This window comes from Mercenaria mercenaria, chromosome 1, assembly GCF_021730395.1.
Source record: "Mercenaria mercenaria strain notata chromosome 1, MADL_Memer_1, whole genome shotgun sequence".
In the NCBI taxonomy this organism is placed as follows: Eukaryota; Metazoa; Mollusca; class Bivalvia; order Venerida; family Veneridae; genus Mercenaria; species Mercenaria mercenaria.
This window is the reverse complement of record NC_069361.1, coordinates 107,984,718-108,003,491: the sequence shown is the minus strand read 5'-3', so window position 1 is coordinate 108,003,491 and position 18,774 is coordinate 107,984,718. Positions and strand designations below refer to the sequence as shown.

The 18,774-nt window shown below is 37.6% G+C and overlaps 1 protein-coding gene across 1 annotated transcript; it reads left to right on the top strand.

The window, feature by feature from the left end:
* Window positions 1–313: 313 nt before the first annotated feature.
* LOC128547399 (tRNA (guanine(37)-N1)-methyltransferase-like) lies at window positions 314–14,633 on the top strand. The gene is made up of 4 exons (XM_053520136.1): window positions 314–1,118; window positions 6,399–6,587; window positions 7,789–8,457; window positions 14,220–14,633. The coding sequence occupies exons 1-4, from the start codon at window positions 407–409 to the stop codon at window positions 14,276–14,278; spliced, it is 1,629 nt and encodes a 542-aa protein (XP_053376111.1). The 5' UTR covers window positions 314–406; the 3' UTR covers window positions 14,279–14,633.
* The last annotated feature ends 4,141 nt before the right edge of the window (window positions 14,634–18,774 follow it).

Sequence of the window (18,774 nt, the reverse complement as noted above, 5' to 3'; positions counted from 1 at the left end):
TATATTTCTTTGATTGGTAGTGATCTTGTGTAGTATCAGTTCTTTGTTAAAATCTGGACATTATGTATACCGGTCACTAAAAGCACGGCATTTAGGCCTGTCTTTTAGTGGCATCTGACCTAAAGGGTAGTTATTATTTATTATTATTATTGTTATACTCTTATGTTACAGATTATTATAAGTTTAAAATATTTTAAATCATACATATCTATTACAGTACTATACAGTACTTTATCTCAAAAGTTAAGTTTACGATTTTTTTTTCAAAATATACATTCTATCTAACAGTGCATTAATTTCTACTCCCTTGTATTTCCGGGGAAATCAATTTCGCACATTTTCATCATTTTATTTTTTTAATGACAAAACTTTAAGGAATAACTAACCAACAAGACTGTTTGGACATATGATACGCAGAGCTTTTTTCAAACTGAGACACAGGTTATATAGAGCTGTCATTGTTCCGAAATTTAAACAACACCGGACATGTCCAAGTGAGGATCATGATGTTTTCAAACATACCAAACGTAAAAGCAGACAGAACACTGCGAATGTTACCCACATAACAATATTTGGATCATTCGATTTAAATGTGTTTAAAGTACTGGGACTGACTCCATCTATAAATGCAATGGATTCAGTTAAACAACAGTTTAAACCTCCAGCATGTGTAAAGGGCATGACAACTTTGGACAGATCAAAGTTTGATGATACTGTTAAAGTTCCTGCAATTACTGTTCCAGTGAAAAATCTGCAAAAAGTCACAAAGCAGTTAAAGAAATATGGATTGAAATTGAAAGGGTTTTCACCAGTGGTTGAACTAGAGAAATGCGATCCAGATTTTAACAGCCACAAAAGGTACCTCCTGGATCCGAGAAAAATGGAGTTGTTGAATCAATTGCCTGATGAAATAAAGAATGTCCTAGCAAATGAAAATACTCGCAACAATGACATTGAAATAGTTGACTTGAAAATGTCATATAGCAATTGGAATTTTCAAGAAGTTATGCAGGCTATAATGCCAGATGATTGCGACAATGTTACAGGCTTTTCTGAAGTTGGCCATATTGCACATTTCAACCTCAGAGACCAAGCATTACCATACAAACATATCATAGGTAAGCTAACAAACATAATATTGAAAAGGAGCTGTTTTCCAAGTTTAATTTGATACCCAAGTAAGCAGTCAGGGGTGTAACTGTTTCAAGTTATAGCAGTTTATAACCTGTTTGAGTTACTGCTTATTCTTTCATAACTTGTTTCAGTTATCATAAAATATTACAAAGCCCTCCTGTGCCAATTCCTCATTTTGAATGAGACTAACGCAATTATTGCCTGAATCCTTGAACTTTTATCTTTCCAGCTATGCAGTAAAATGTTTTACGCAAGGCTGATAAAGCTTTACGCAAAAGATTTAAAGCTACAAAATAATAAGTGGACGCATTGGTCGAGAGGGCTAAGACGCTTTCCTACGGAGGTGAAGGCCCCTGGTTTATATCCTGGCTACTCCCATTGCGGTGTGTCCTTGGGCAAGGCACTTTATCACGATTGCCTCAGTCGACCCAGCTGTAAATGGGTACCAGCAAATTGCTGGGGATCAGGGTCCACGCTTCTAGGCGACGTGAGCGAAGTGGTCGCTTTTTTTCTGATGACTTCGCTCTGTTTGTACAGAAAAGCGAAAAACAAGTCGCCCTAAAATCTGGCGCCCGAGGCAGTTATCATACATGTATATATCACATCTATCAGCTTCTAATCAGCTTGTAAAAACATTACATAATCAATTAGCGAAACTTCTCCCGTTACGGGTTGTGAACTTCACGTGTCAACAAAGTATGCTCCGCCTATCACCGAATATCGTTAGGATGATTTTAATTGGTCGAAAACTTTGGAAACACCAATCAAACGAGGCGAAACAAAATTGCCTTTAATTGATTTTGTGCATCACGGATAAAAAGTGTGTGCATCACGTGTGAAAACAAACAACTAAAAACTGTCAAAAGTAGGGTAAATAAAAACAAAAACACAAGTATGTCGGCGCAAGAGTCAGTAGCTGATTATAGGATGATAGCCCATCGCAAATTGACCGATAGGGCCTAAAGAAAAGCTCTGAATAATAACCAGAGTTGTTCGTAATGTATGGTTTTAATTGCGGCTGCCAGACGTAAATATTCTCGTGTTATACATAAATTAAATTGAAATTCAGACAACATGTATTTAATTTCAATCAGTCACAATCAATTTTAGATAAGAACACATTAGCTTTTATCTTTTTGTTAAAGTTTTTGAAAACGAAAGTAGGCTGTCAGAATGTCTGCTCGCGGTGACAACTTGCCGGTATTTCATGGACATTTTTCTTAATTTTCTTCAATAAAAGGTATTGTCATTGTAGACTTTGATATTAGATACTGTCCAGTGCCGTTAAATTTTCTTTCCATCATCACAATTTGTCAAATATATTCTTTAGACTCGAGAATTGGGCAATGCTTATGAGTGTATCAGTATCCGGACATAAAATTTTGGATATCCGGATTTTGACCAGCTGGGGTTTGAAACAGGGGTGTGCATGGATAAGAATTGAAAAATAATTTTCTATTGTTAGTTTTGACTGGTGGAAGGAAGATGAGCGCGGCAAATCGCACTGTGTTATAAAATTATGTAGACTGGCAAAATTTGATAATGCAATGCAAGGGGTCATGACACATGAGCCGAACAGCAAATAACACTACACATGCCTGTTATAATACTGATGGTGATTTAGTATTATTTATGAATGTTTCAAACTACTGCATAAATACATGCTCACTGTGTGTGTTTGTATTTGATACTTGGCATTTTGTACTTATTTATAAGTAAAATATGTGTTGTTTTGAAATGTTATTCCTTTGTGCTGTACCATCAAAACTGTAATATACGGTTTAATTAATGACTGTTTTGACCCGCAGCCTCACTTCTCCCTGTTCTGAGAAAACTTCTCCCTATTTTCACTGAAGGGAGAAGTCACTTCTCCCAATTTTTCTGGGCTAGCTTGAACCCTGGGGGATGAGGTGTCATTGGTTTTAACTGTTCTTAATATAGGGTCGCAGAAAAGCTCTTTAGAGCTTATGTTAATTGTTTCACCAAGCGACGGTAAATAAAACTTACCTTTATCGTAGCGGGTCCTGTTTTGACGATGACCTATTTCGACGCCATCTTTGTTTTCCTTCCCAATCGCGCAAGCGACATCGATGACGTCACTTACTATACATACTACTGTAGTACACACGTATATCTATCGCTTCCAAAAATTATGTGGAAAGTGAGGGATGCAAAGGTAAGAATTATCAAATTTTATCTAATCCATTAGATTTTTACCTGTTTTAGCTAATGCAAAAATTTCTTAAACTTTTAAAGCTATTTTCTTTGCAAAAATGAGCATGGGAAAATCCATGGCCTCCATCTGCTAGGCTCATTGTTTTCTTTATTTGGTCACGTGATATTCATGTGAAGCTAGTCTATTTTTGTATTTTTTTCACCCTTAAGCATATGGTACGCGCTATGTCTATTAAGTGCGTTATAATACTATTAATTGAAATTTAATTGGATGTATATAGCTGTTAGTTGCATAAATGGTTGGGGATGAGTTAGTTTAAATATGATTTATTTATTTCAGGTTCCACAGAGGAAGTGCAGATGTTACTCCCAACCTGAATGAATTTTTATGTCAACACTGTTCTACTGAAGAATAAATGAACAGTAAAACAAGTTAATATAGTTAAATCATGTACATGTTTGTATAACTATGTTGTAACAATGAGGTAAACATAGAAATAAAACTTAGAAAACTCATTTACTTATGTGTTTACATATTGCAGAGACAGGTTGCCCATCACATTTATCTTGTACTTGATCCAACACTGTGTTATAGAGATAAAATAAGGCAACCAATCAGAGGCGTCGTTTCAGGTCCCTCTCAACAAATATGGCTGCTTTCATGCATGGCTGAATATGTCAGCTCAATGAAAAATAAATGGATAAATTGGCTAGATTGTAATATCTTTCTTTAGTTCAAGGTTTGTTAAATCTGAATAAGACATTTATTAATTGAAATTAGGTATTAGCATTGTAAGGTGACAAATAATTTCTTAAGGGCGTCAAAACTGGTCACGCGAGGATACCTTTATAAAACTCTTAACATCCCATTATGCTTATCAGGTCATGATCAGACTAAAAGAGAATTTGATTAACCACAGTTTGCTACTAATTTTACTTTAAAGGTCACTTTGTGAGAACAGCAATAAAGACTTTTTTTGAATAACTTAGCTGAGTTAACTATATTTTATAACTAATACAGGTTATAAAATGCTTGAAAAAGTAACTGAAATAGGTTACATAACTTAAAACAGTTTCACCCCTGACTGGTAAGTGAATGTGAATTTTTTACCTGTTCTGGATGTAAGAAAGTGTATTAAGTCATGTTTTACTATAATCTGCTTTGGTGTATTATTGTACCCCCTGACAACAAAGTTGTAAGGGGGGGTATACTGGTTTCAGGTTGTCTGTCTGTCTGTCCGTCTGTCTGTCCGTCTGTCCGTAGACGCAATCTTGTGCGCACCATCTCTCCTTATCCCCTTGACAGAATTTAATGAAACTTCACACATGTGATCAGTACCAACAGTAGTTGTGCATGGGGCATGTTAGGTTCTTTTAGAAAAAAAATTTGCAGAGTTATGGGACTTTGTTTTTTTGTTTCTATACTATATACATAGACACAATCTTGTGTGCACCATCTCTCCTCATCCCCTTGACACAATTTAATGAAACTTCACACAAGTGATCATTACCAACAGTAGTTGTGCATGGGGCATGTTAGGTCCTTTTAGAAAAAAAATTTGCAGAGTTATGGGACTTTGTTTTTTTGTTACTATACTATATACATAGACACAATCTTGTGCGCACCATCTCTCCTCATCCCCTTGACACAAGTTAATGAAAATTCACACAAGTGATCAGTATCAACAGTAGTTGTGCATGGGGCATGTTAGTTTCTTTCAGCGACAAAAATTGCAGAGTTATGGGACTTTGTTTCTTGTTAACATACTATGTACATACAGTCTGCATATGCAATCTTGTGCGTGCCTAATCTACCAAACCCTTGCACACAATTTAATGAAACTTCACACAAGTGATCAGTACCAACCCTAGTTGTGCATGGTGCATGTTACATTCTTTTAGATAAATATTCTGCATAGTTATGGGACTTTGTTTTTTGTTACTATACTGTATACATACAGTCTATATACATACAGTCCACATAATTATGCAGTCTTGTGTGTGTCAAATTGCAATGTACTGTGTCAGTGCATGCAGGGGGTACATTCATCACCTTTAGTGATAGCTCTAGTTAGATAAGACTCAGACATGAGTTTTCCAACAAGTACTGGTATATTTGTTACTTACTGGTAATAACTTTCTGTATTCTAGTAACAGAAAGTCACAACTTTAATTCGTACAATAATACCCTGGTTCATGTTAACGGCATTGACCTCCAGATTTGGCTAAAAATAATCTTTCTTTCAATTGAAGTTTGGTCATATCAAAATTAGAATATGAGTTTTTGTTTCTAAAATATTTTAAAAATTCAAAATCAAGAAAAAAAAATTACTGAGTCGGGAATCGAACCTCGAACCGCCGCGGCAATAGATACATTTTCCCGTCCTCGTAACCAGTAGCGCTATAGCAGAATTAGTGAATTATGACTTCAAAGTATAGATATTTGTCAGTAATTAAGTTTTAAAGCTTTCTTAAGAAATACAGCATTTATTTCCAGATATTTAAAAAAAATAATTTTTATTGTTGTCGAACTATCTGGAGGCAAGTCCCTTTAATTTTTAATAGACTACTGTAGGGAAAGATAACAGTCCTTTATATCTCTAACATAAACCAAGTAAGTATAAAATACACAGATTGGCAACTGGCAGTTATCTCGCATGATCTCCTGTCAGAGCCTGAATTGGCGTTATCTTCGAAAAAACATTTACAATTTGTACCTTTAAAACTACATTTAAAATACATGTTAGCTTCTAAAATATCATTAGTTTAATGTGAAATAGTCTTAAGACACAAAGTACACGTTTCTTACCATCAAAAGAAGCATGGTCATATGGTGATATGGTTACCGATGAATAATTGCTTTTGCATACAAAATGGCGCGTGGAGAATGCGTCATTTCCTGCAAACGAGATCTCATTCAGTTTTCACGTTTTTGGCGAGATTTGCTCTATATGCCTTTCAAGTTGCCAATCTATTTATTTTTATAGCTCTTTGTATATACAAAAAAGGCATAATAAAACTTTATGACATACAAGTTTCATTTTGTTAGTAACATTAATTTATAATTCTTTCAACTTGTCTTTCTGCAGGTGAGGTGCTACTTGACAAGGTTCCAGGAGTGAAAACAGTTGTAAATAAGCTGAACACAATCGACAACACTTTCCGCACATTTCAGATGGAATTAATGGCAGGGGAAGATAATTTTGTAACCCAAGCCAAGGAGAATGGCTTCACTTTTGAATTAGATTTCTCAAAAGTGTACTGGAATTCAAGGCTTGGTAACAGTTTAACTGTTGTTGTTTTTTTCAGCACTATTTAAAGATAAACTTTAAAGACACGAATATTTTTTCAAAGTTGTTCCCTCAACTGACAGCTTTCACACATGGTGACAAAAACATCTAAGGCATTATCAAATTAGATTGTAATGATAACTTTCGTTTTGAACATGATCAGACTCTCAGAACCTCTGGTATGTAGACTGAGCTTTGAATTCTTAGTTGGATGTTGTCAAACTCATGACATAATTATTACTTCATTTAATTTCAGTATGATATTATGTCAAACTCATTCACGTCTGAAAACTGGCATAATCATTAGTGATTCACATCCGAATATAAACTGTATGCTCCGCAGTATGAGAAACTGAAGAAATATTTCAATTTGCTGTAGATAATATTGTTTGACGCCATATAACCTATACTGTGTTGGTGCGCCGTAAAACCCAAATAAATAAGTAAATAAATTATCTCATGACAAGAAACATTCTTTAGCATGGTGTGCATAAACCTACAAGAAAACATCTATTAAACATACCGTAATGTGCATGAAGATGTAACACAATGTAAAGTTGTGCTCTATTTGTCTACCCAAGTTTATCCCAGATGTTCATGAAGGAGCACACATATGAAAATATGTACTTGTATACATGTATATAATATAGATCTCTACCCAAACATATTTTGTTTGTCCGCCTGTCAAACTTATGTCTGGAGTATAACTTAAAAAGTATTAACGGCATTTGATTGAAACTTCACATAATCATAGAAGCTATTGAGACAAAGTGCAGTGTTAAAGAATCATAACTCTACCTTACCTAGTTTCTTTTAATTATCTCCCGTTATTACACAAAATAAGACCTGTTTGGAGCATTACTTGAAAAGTATTAATGGCATTTCTTGAAACTTCACAAAATGATAGAGGCCATTGATGGGAAGTGCAGTGTCAAAGAACCATAACTCTATTCTACCTATTTTTTAATTATCTCCCTTTATTCAATTTTCTTCTTTTTATTATCTCCATTTTTTGTTTGTTGTAAATACGTTATTCTCCATATTGGGACAAGCACACGCATCAGGGAGCATCATTTCGTTTTACCGATTCCTTGTTATCAGTGCTTGTTTCCAAGTAGCAGAGTGAAATATATTTGTAAAATTCTTTTTTCGTAACTACAGCTGACATAACTATTTTATATTTCCACAGGCACAGAACATCATAGGATGACTAAGAACCTGAAGTATAGTGACATCGTTTTTGATGTGTTTGCTGGAGTTGGACCATTTTCTGTTCCAGCTACAAAAAGAAGAGCTACAGTGTATGCCAATGATTTAAATCCATACTCATATGAAAGTTTAGTTAAAAATATAAAGCTGAATAATTGTGACTCAAGTCTAATTACCTGCAGTAATTTAGATGGTAGAGAGTTTATTGAAACTGTTGTGAAAGATAGATTAACAGCCATCTATTCAGAAGGAACTGAGACAGAAGAAGTTAATGTAGCAAATATATCTGGTATTGCAGTGCTCATGAATCTTCCGGCTTTAGCATACACATTCCTTGATGCATTTAAAGGTCTTCTAAGTGGTGTTGAAAATTTTAATGATAAAGTTCCCTTGCCAGTTGCCCATTGTTACTGTTTTACAAATTTGGCAGATGCTTCAGAGAAGTGGGGTGGTGATATGAATGTAGAGCTTAAACATCGGGTAATAGATGTGATAGGTGGCTTAAAAGAAGAGGATATCACTTTGAGGTTTGTTCGAGATGTAGCTCCACAGAAGTGGATGATGTGTGTTTCCTTCAAACTTACTAGAGAAATTTTGTGTGGAACAAGTACAGATGATGGGTCATATGACTTGCAGACTTACATGACAGGTATGGATAGGGCAGTATTAACAGTATTTTTATCAGTTGGGTAGCTCTAAAAATCACAGTTCAATGTCATTATACACCTGAAAATGGGGCAGAATACTATGGGAGGCATATGTGTTTTACAAACAATTCTTGTCGACAAAGTTCTTTTTATCCCCAGACGAAGGCAGAGGGATATAGTTTTGGCATTGTCCATCTGTCTGGAGCCATATATATCTAGGAAGTGGTTTGGACTATTTAAATAAAACTTCATATACGTGTTCACCTCTATAGGAAAAAGTGGTCTGTCAAGTGTCAGTCAGGTTGCCCAAGTAACACCAGAGTTATGGCCCTTAGAAGTTTCTAGTGTTGTCTATAATTTGATATTTAACTGTGATTAAAAACTTTAACCAACGGCGATGCTGACGCTGAGGCGAGTGCACTAGCTCTACTTTTTCTTTGAAAGTCGAGCAGAGGAATGGAAAAAAAGCTTTTTTGTGGGGTGGGGGGAGGGGCTTGGACCAGAGTGGTTGGTGTGACCGGGTGTGGGTACACAACTTCACATGTTGATAATAAATGTTCATGGAAAAAATGAAAGAAGTTTAATTAAATTCTACCAATTGGTTAGTTTGTTGTATACAATATGTTGATTTTTTAAACAGTTAAAAGGCAATAAGTCTTAAGTTATTAAAAAGATCCTGATGAAAGTGTGTGTGCACTACCACAATATGGTGATCTAAATTCACTTAAAGTTTCATAGTTCTAGGTCTTATGAAGCAGAAATTGCCATATATATAGCACTTCTCTGTTACTATCAAAGCTATTGATTTGAAACTGAAAATTTTTGTTACCTATCAAAATCTACACCAAGAGAAACAATCCCTAAAACTCTAATTGAATTTTGACAGAATTATGCCCCTTTTTAGCTCATCTGATTTTTTTAAAATGAGTTATTGTCATCACTTGGCCGGCGCTGGCATTGGCGTTGCCTGGTTAAGTTTTATGTTTAGGTCAACTTTTCTCATAAACTATCAAAGCTATTGCCTTCAAACTTGCAAGCCCGCCCGCTTAGCTCAGTAGGTAAGAGCGTTGGTCTACGGATCTCGGGGTCGCGAGTTCGATCCTCGGGCGGGGCGTATGTTCTCCGTGACTATTTGATAAACGACATTGTGTCTGAAATCATTAGTCCTCCACCTCTGATTCATGTGGGGAAGTTGGCAGTTACTTGCGGAGAACAGGTTTGTACTGGTACAGAATCCAGGAATACTGGTTAGGTTAACTGCCCGCCGTTACATGACTGAAATACTGTTGAAAAACGGCGTTAAACCCAAAACAAACAAACAAAAATCAAACTTGCAACACTTGTTCACCATCAAAAGCTGACTCTGTACAGCAAGAAACATAATTCCATTCTGCTTTTTGCAAGAATTATGGCCCCTTTTGGACTTAGAAAATATCAGATCTTGGTTAATTTTTAGCTCACCTAAGCACAAAGTGCTCAAAGGTGAGCTTTTGTGATCGCCCTGTGTCCGTCGTCATCCGTCCGTCGTCAACAATTTGACTGTTAACACTCTAGAGGTCACAATTTTGGCCCAATCTTAATGAAACTTGGTCAGAATGTTACCCTCAATAAAATCTTGGACGAGTTTTATATTGGGTCATCTGGGGTCAAAAACTAGGTCACCAGGTCAAATCAAAGGAAAAGCTTGTTAACACTCTAGAGGTCACAATTTTGGCCCAATCTTAATGAAACTTGCTCAGAATGTTGCTCTTAATTAAATCTTGGACGAGTTCAATATTGGGTCATCTGGGATCAAAAACTAGGTCACCAGGTCAAATAAAAGGAAAAGCTTGTTAACACTCTAGAGGTCACAATTTTGACCCAATCTTATTGAAACTTGGTCAGAATGTTACTCTCAATTAAATCTTGGACGAGTTTGATATTGGGTCATCTGGGGTCAAAAACTAGGTCACCAGGTCAAATCAAAAGAAAAGCTTCTTAACACTGTGGAGGCCAGATTTATGACTGTATCTTCATGCATCTTTGTTAGAATGTTTATCTTGATGGTCTCAAGGTCCAATTTGAATCTGGGTCATGTAGGATCAAAAACTAGGTCACCAGGTCAAATAAAAAAGCTAGTTAAAACTGTATAGGCCACATTTATGACCATATATTAATGAAACTTGGTCAGAATGTTAATCTTGATGATCTCTAGGTCAAGTTTTAATCTGAGTTAGGTGATGTCAAAAACTAGGTTACTAGGTAAAATCAAAGGAAAAGCTTGTTAGAGGCCACATTTATAACTTTATCTTCATGAAACTTAGTCAGAATGTTTATCTTGATGATCTTTAGGTCAAGATCGAATCTGGGTCATGTGGGGTCAAAAATTAGGTCACAGGGTCAAATCAGAGGAAAAGCCAGTTAACAGTTTAGAGACATTTATGACCATATCTTAATGAAACTTGGTCAGAATGTTAATCTCGATGATCTTTAGGTCAATAGGTCAGGTGAGTGATACAGGGCCTGCATGGCCCTCTTGTTATGTCCATATCTTAATGAAACTTGGTCAGAATGTTAATCTTGAGGCTGTATAGGTCAAGTTCAAATCTGGGTCAGATGGGGTCAAAAGCTAGATCACTGAGTCAAATCAAAGGAAAAGCTTCTTAACACTGTAGAGGCCACATTTATGACTGTATCTTCATGAAACTTGGCCAGAATAGTAATCTTGATGATCTCAAGGTCCAATTTGATTCTGGGTCATGTCGGGTCAAAAACTAGGTCACCAGGTCTAATCAAAGGAAAAGCTAGTTTACACTTTAGAGGCCACATTTATGACCATATCTTAATGAAACTTGGTCAGAATGTTAATCTTGATGATCTTTAGGTCAGTAGGTCAGGTGAGCGATACAGGGCCTTCATGGCCCTCTTTTTAACTTAGAATTTTTTGGTTAAAGTTTTTGATAAAGTCAAATACATGTATCTCTGTTACTATTAAGGCTTCAACTTGAAACCTGAAATATGATTTACTGTCAAAGTCTACACCAGGAGAGACGAACGATCCCCGTAACTCTAATTTGAATTTTGACAGAGCTTTGCCTCTTTTAACTTAGAATTGTTTGGTTAATGTTTTTGATAAAATCAAATATCTCTGTTACTATCAAAGCTTTTCACTTGAAACTTAAAATAGTTAATTCAAAGTCAAGCATTGAGAAAAGTCCATTGCACTGTCATCAGACAGCTCTTGTTTAAAAAATGTTCAAACCTTCCATGAATATTTATCAACATGTAAAGTTGTACCCTCCTCCACCCAGTCCCTCCCCCCCCCCCCCCCCCCCCCCCCCCCACCCTCAGCCTGAACATCTACCCAAAACCACCCCATTTTTTATTTTTCATTTTTCAAACTTTCCATGAATATCAACATGTGAAGTAGCCCCCACCCCCCTCCCCCCTGCCTGTCACAGGGGACACGCACCTAGTTTACATTTCAGGTAATTGCGAAATTGTCTTGTTTGCATTTAGTTTAATTAAGGTGAATGGGACAAAGTCCCTCCCACCGTTAATATTGCCTTAATCAATTTCACCAAGGTTTAGGTTTCAAATAATCGCCCCCCCCCCCCTTTTTTGTTTTAAACATAAACTACTTTTCAGGTACTAAAGGTGATAAAATTGTTATTTAGTTTATGTTGTTTTATATAAAATGGAGGGTGTTTGGTAGGTATTTTGTCTGCCTTGGTCAAATTGAGAAGGAAGGACTTTGTCTTAAGGTTTGGTCAATCCCTTCCAAATACTAGTAAAATAGTTTTATTTTTAATCCCCCGCCACAAGTGGTGGGGGGTTATAGGAATGGTCTACGTCCGTCCGTCCTTCCTTCCATCCGTCTGTCCGTAACACTTTTGTGTCCGCTCCATATCTCCTAAACCCCTTGAAGGATTTTCATGAAACTTGGGTCAAATGATCACCTCATCAAGACGATGTGCAGAAACCATGAGTCAGCCTTGTCAGCTCAAGGTCAAGGTCACAACTCAAGGTCAAAGGTTTGAGCCTTTAATTTTGTGTCCGCTCTATATCTCCTTAACCTCTTGAAGGAATTTTATAAAACTTGGGCCAAATGATCACCTAATCAAGACAATGTGCAGAACCCATGAGTCAGCCATGCCAACTCAAGGTCAAGGTCACAACTTAGGGTAAAAGGTTTGAGCCTTCCATTTCGTGTCCGCTCTATATCTCCAAAACCCCTGGAAGGAATTTTATAAAACTTGGGTCAAATGATCACCTCATCAAGACAATGTACAGAACCCATGAGTCAGCCATGCCGACTCAAGGTCAAGGTCACAACTTAAGGTGAAAGGTTTGAGCCTTCCATTTTGTGTCCACTCTATATCTCCTAAACCCCTTGAAGGATTTTCATCAAACTTTGGTCAAATGATCACCTCGTCAAGACGATGTGCAGAACCCATGAGTCAGCCATGCGGCCCAAGGTCAAGGTCACAACTTAGGGTGAAAGGTTTGAGCCTTCCATTTTATGTCCACTGTATATCTCCTAAACCCCTTGAAGGATTTTCATCAAACTTGGGTCAAATGATCACCTCATTAAGGCGATGTGCAGAACTTATGAGTCAGCCATGCCGGCTCAAGGTCAAGGTCACAACTTAGGGTGAAAGGTTTGAGTCTTCCATTTTGTGTCTGCTCTGTATCTTCTAATTCCCTTGAAGGATTCATATGAAACTTGGGTCAAATGATCACCTCACCAAGGCGATATGCAGAACTCATGAGTCAGCCATGCCGGCTCAAGGTCAAGGTCACAACTCATGGTCAAAGGTTTTAGCCTTCCATTTCGTGTCCTCTCTATATCTCCTAAACCCCTTGAAGGAATTCTATAAAACTTGGGTCAAATGATCACCTCTTCAAAACAATATGCAGAACTTATGAGTCAGCCATGCCGGCTCAAGGTCAAGGTCACAACTTAGGGTGAAAGGTTTGTGCCTTCCATTTTGTGTCTGCTCTGTATCTTCTAATTCCCTTGAAGGATTTATATGAAACTTGGGTCAAATGATCACCTCACCAAGGCGATATGCAGAACTCAGGAGTCAGCCATGCCGGCTCAAGGTCAAGGTCACAACTCATGGTCAAAGGTTTTAGCCTTCCATGTTGTGTCCACTCTGTATCTCCTAAACCCCTTGAAGGATTTTTATCAAACTTGGGTCAAATGATCACCTCATCAAGAACTCATGAGTCAGCCATGTCAACTCAAGGTTAAGGTCACAACTCACGGTCAAAGGTTTGAGCTTAGTTTGTCCTAAACCCCTTGAAGGATTTTCATGAATTTTGGGTCAAATAATGACCTATTCAAGACGTTGTGCAGAATTCATGAGTCAGCCGTGTCAGTTCAAGGTCAAGGTCACAGCTAAACGTCAAAGGTTTACCCTTTCACTATCCATAGCAGTGGCGGGGGATTTAGCTGTCTTTCAGACTGCCTTGTTTTCCTAATATGTAACAGACTAGACTTCAAATTCACAAGGAGGCACATCCGTTTAAGTCTGTTCATCTCTTTCTGAACTACTTGGGTGCTTTCTGCTCCAGCATTGAAGGTTTTTGTAGCAAAATTCTTATGTATCCGATAAAATTTCCTGTATTTTTAGGAAAAAATGATTCAGACCTGATACATTATAATTATGATGACTGGTATTTACACATCATAAGTCTGTGTAATGTTTTGAAAAGGAACCATCATTTTGAATATGAACTGGTATTGAAAGAACTTAATAAAGCTGTATTTTTGTTGCAGATGAGCCGCCAGCTAAGTGCCAGAAGCTAGACGTCGAAGCCGATGTGAATGCTGTCTGAAATATATCTATGGAAACAGACACAAGACTGATACGAGAAAAAGTGAAATATGCAAATTGAAACAGACACTTGAGATGGGAACCTGTTTTGCGTGGATTTTGGTTGATACTAGAAACTGTTTCTGAGTAAAGATTAGACAGACAGATTTAAAGAAGGCATTGTATGCAGATAAAAAGAAAACTGTATGGGTTGATACTAGATAAAACTTGAGTACTAGGTGCTTGATGTAAACTGAATGGACCAGGATGTTAAGGATGCAATGATAGGTGGACATCAACACATATATTTTTTACAGATTCCAAAGTTTCTGGAGAATATATTTCCTGTGTTTTTGAATATTAAATTTTACCATAGATTTGGTTCTTAAAGTTCATCGAGTAGAGAAATCTTGTCAAGTTTTCCTCACAAATGGTTTGCTTCACCATTTCAGCCCTATCAACATCCTGACCATAATTAGAATGAATGTATATTCCAGTAAGGCCTTGGTTAGGTTGTGTTGTGGGCCAGATAGGACAAATCTTTGCAATAGTAACATGACCTTGATTTATCAAAAATTGCACAACATCATCACATGTCCAGTATTACGTAAAGACATTTTTCGCCAGTTTTGAACATGTTTGCTTATGTGATCTATGTCAAGTTACATTATTGATGAGGTCAGAATTTTTTACTGAATAATTTTCTTAAGAACAGTTGTCATGTAACTTATTATACCCCCAGATAGCTATACTGGATAGCGCTCCGTCTGTCCATGTTTCAAATCTGAATACAGTTACATTGGAAAAACTTCAATAATTTTCAATTATATCTCACATGCTGTTAAGTATAACTAGTTAATGTCCCTTAGTGTTTACATGGTCCTATGACCTACTGACCTACTTTCTTCTTTTTATAGGCCTGAAGGGACATATTATGTTATGACGCTGATGTCCGTCCATCTGTCCGTTAGCAATTTTGTGTCTGCTCTGTAACTCTTGAACCCCTTGAAGGATTTTAAAGAAACTAGCACAAATGTTCACCTCACGGAGACGACGTGCAGAGCGCATGTTTCAGATGGCTCGCTTTAAGGTCAATGTCACACTCGGGGGGTAAAAGGTCGTATGACTTTGTTTCGTGTGTATATTGCTCTGCATTGTGGTGCTCTTGTTTTTAGCCCACCATCATCAGATGGTGGGCTATTCAAATCACTCTGCGTCCGTGGTCCGTCGTCCTTCCGTCCGTCCGTCCGTCCGTCAGTCATTCCGTCCGTCCTTCCGTTAACAATTTCTCGTTATCGCATCTCCTCAGAAACTACCTGGGGGATTTTGACCAAACTTTGTCAGAATGATGTATTGGTACCCTAGTTGTGTCCCCCTGAAAATCAGACTGGTTCAACAAATTTTTAGTAAGTTATGGCCCTTTGTTTATTTCTATAATTTACATAGATTTATATAGGGAAAAACTTTGAAAATCTTCTTGCCCCAAACCACAGAGCTTAGGGCTTTGATATTTGATATGAAGCATCATCTAGTGGTCTTCTACCAATATGATTCAAATTATTTCCCTGGGGTGAAATATGGCCCCGCCCCGGGGGTCACATGGTTTATATAGACTTATATAGGGAAAAACTTTGAAAAACCTCTTGTCCAAAACCACAGGGCCTAGGGCTTTGATATTTTGTATGTGACATCGTCTAGTGGTCTTCAACTAAGATTGTTCAAATTATCCCCCTAGGGTTAAATATGGCCTCGCCCCGGGGGTCACATGGTTTACATAGACTTATATAGGGAAAAACTTTGAAAATCTTCTTGTCCAAACCACAAAGCCTAGGGCTTTGATATTTGTAATGTAGCATCGTCTAGTGGTTCTCTACCAAGTTTGTTAAAATTATCCCCCTAGGGTCAAATATGGCCCAGCCCTGGGGGTCACATGGTTCATATAGACTTATATAGGGAAAAACTTATAAAAACTTCTTGTCAATAACCTACAACATTCAGATTTGGACCACATGTATGGTTTTGAGTGGCAAGATGAACCTTGACATGAGTTGACCTTGATTTTGACCTAGTGACCTACTTTCACATTTCTGTAGCTACAACCTTCAAATTTGGACCACATGCATAGTTTTGTGCACTGAAATAAACTTTGACCTTGACATTGACCTAGTGACCTACTTTCACATTTTTGAAGGTACATGCTTCAAATTTGGACCACATGCATAATTTCGTGTTCCGAAATGAAATTTGACCTTTACATCGACCTAGTGACCTACTTGCACATTTTTGAAGGTACAGGCTTCAAATTTGGACCTCATGCATAGTTCTGTATTCCGAAATAAAATTTGACCTTGATTTTGACCTAGTGACCTACTTTCACATTTCTCAAGCTACAGCCTTCAAATTTGGACCACATGCATGGTTTTGTGTACCGAAACAAACTTTGACCTTTACATTGACCTAGTGACCTACTTTCACATTTTTGAAGGTACAGGCTTCAAATTTGGACCACATGCATAGTTTTGTATTCCGAAATAAAATTAGACCTTGATTTTGACCTAGTGACCTACTTTCACATTTCTCAAGCTACAGCCTTCAAATTTGGACCACTTGCATAGTTTTGTGTACGGAAATGAACTTTGACCTTAAGATTGACCTTGTTACCTACTTTTAGATTTCTGTAGCTATAGGCTTCAAATTTAGACCACATGAATAGGATTGTGTACCGAAACAAACTTTGACCTTGATATTGACCTAGTGACCTACGTTCACATTTTTGAAGGAACAGGCTTTAAATTTGGACCACATGCATAGATTTGTGTTGTGAAGTGAAATTATGTCTCCCCTAGGAGACATATTGTTTTTGCCCTGTCCGTCCGTCCGTCAGTCCGTCCGTCCGTACGTCACACTTCATTTCCGAGCAATAACTGGAGAACCATTTGATCTAGAACCTTCAAACTTCATAGGGTTGTAGGGCTGCTGGAGTAGACGACCCCTATTGTTTTTGGGGTCACTCCGTCAAAGGTCAAGGTCACAGGGGCCTGAACATTGAAAACCATTTCCGATCAATAACTAGAGAACCACTTGACCCAGAATGTTGAAACTTCATAGGATGATTGGCCATGAAGAGTAGATGACCCATATAGATTTTGGGGTCACTCCATCAAAGGTCAAGGTCACAGGGGCCTGAACATTGAAAACCATTTCCGATCAATAACTAGAGAACCACTTAACCCAGAATGTTGAAACTTCATAGGATGATTGGTCATGCAAAGTAGATGACCCCTATTGATTTTGGGGTCACTCTATCAAAGGTCAAGGTCACAGGGGCCTGAACATGGAAAACCATTTCCGGTCAGTAACTTGAGAACCACTTGACCCAGAATGATGAAACTTCATAGGATGATTGGTCATGCAGAGTAGATGACCCCCAACGATTTAAGGGTCACTCTGTTAAAGGTCAAGGCCACAGGGGCCTGAACATGGAAAACCATTTCCAATCAGTAACCTGAGAACCTCTCGACCCAGAATGTTGAAACTTCATAGGATGATTGTTCATGCAGAGTAAATGACCCCTATTGTTTTTGGGGTCACTCCGTTAAAGGTCAAGGTCACAGAGGCCTGAACATTGATAACCAGTTCCGATCAATAACTTGAGAACCACTTGACCCAGAATGTTGAAACTTCATAGGATGATTGAACATGCAGAGTAGATGACCCCTATTGATTTTGGGGTCAGTCTATTAAAGGTCAAGGTCACAGTGGCCTGTTCATGTAATATCATTTTTTGGAAATAACTTGAGAACCACTTGACCTACAATGTTGAAACTTAATAGGATGATTGGACATGCAGAGTAGATGACCCCTATATATTTTGAGGTCACTTGATTAAAGGTCAAGGTCACAGGAGCCTGAACAGTGACTTGAGAACCACTAGGCCAAGAGTGTTGAAATTTAGCGGGATGACTGGACATGCCAAGTAGATGATCCCTATTGCAGCCAACCATCAGTGTCTCTTTGACTTTCGCTCCTGACCCCTATTGACTTCTTGCCTCTAGGACTTTGCATTGGGGGAGACATGCGCTTTTTTACAAAAGCATTTTCTAGTTTGACCTTGATTTTGACCTAGTGACCTACTTTCTCATTTCTCAAGCTACAGCCTTCAAATTTGGACCACTTGTAGTTTTGTGTACCGAAATAAACTTTGACCTTAAGATTGACCTAGTGACCTACTTTCAAATTTCTCAAACTACAGTCTTCAAAATTGATGCACATGCATAGTTTTGTGTACAAAGAACTTTGTCCTTGAAATTGATCTAGTGACCTACTTTCACATTTCTCAAGTTACAGCTTTCGAATTTAGACCACATGCACAGTGTTGTGTACGGAAATGAAATTTGACCTTGAGCTAGTCAGTAAGTCTTGAAATTTGGAACACACAAAAATGACACATTGGTGAGCGCCAAGATCACTGTGTGATCTCTTGTTATTTTGCAGACCCTTTTTTTGTTCACTTACAAT

Bases quoted from the DNA above. Each gene is read 5' to 3' on its own strand.
- LOC128547399 (XM_053520136.1), top strand. From the start codon at position 407: ATGATACGCAGAGCTTTTTTCAAACTGAGACACAGGTTATATAGAGCT. The intron at 6,588-7,788 runs GTAACAGTTTAA...ATATTTCCACAG, and splicing joins GTACTGGAATTCAAGGCTTG to GCACAGAACATCATAGGATG. The intron at 8,458-14,219 runs GTATGGATAGGG...TTTTTGTTGCAG, and splicing joins CTTGCAGACTTACATGACAG to ATGAGCCGCCAGCTAAGTGC.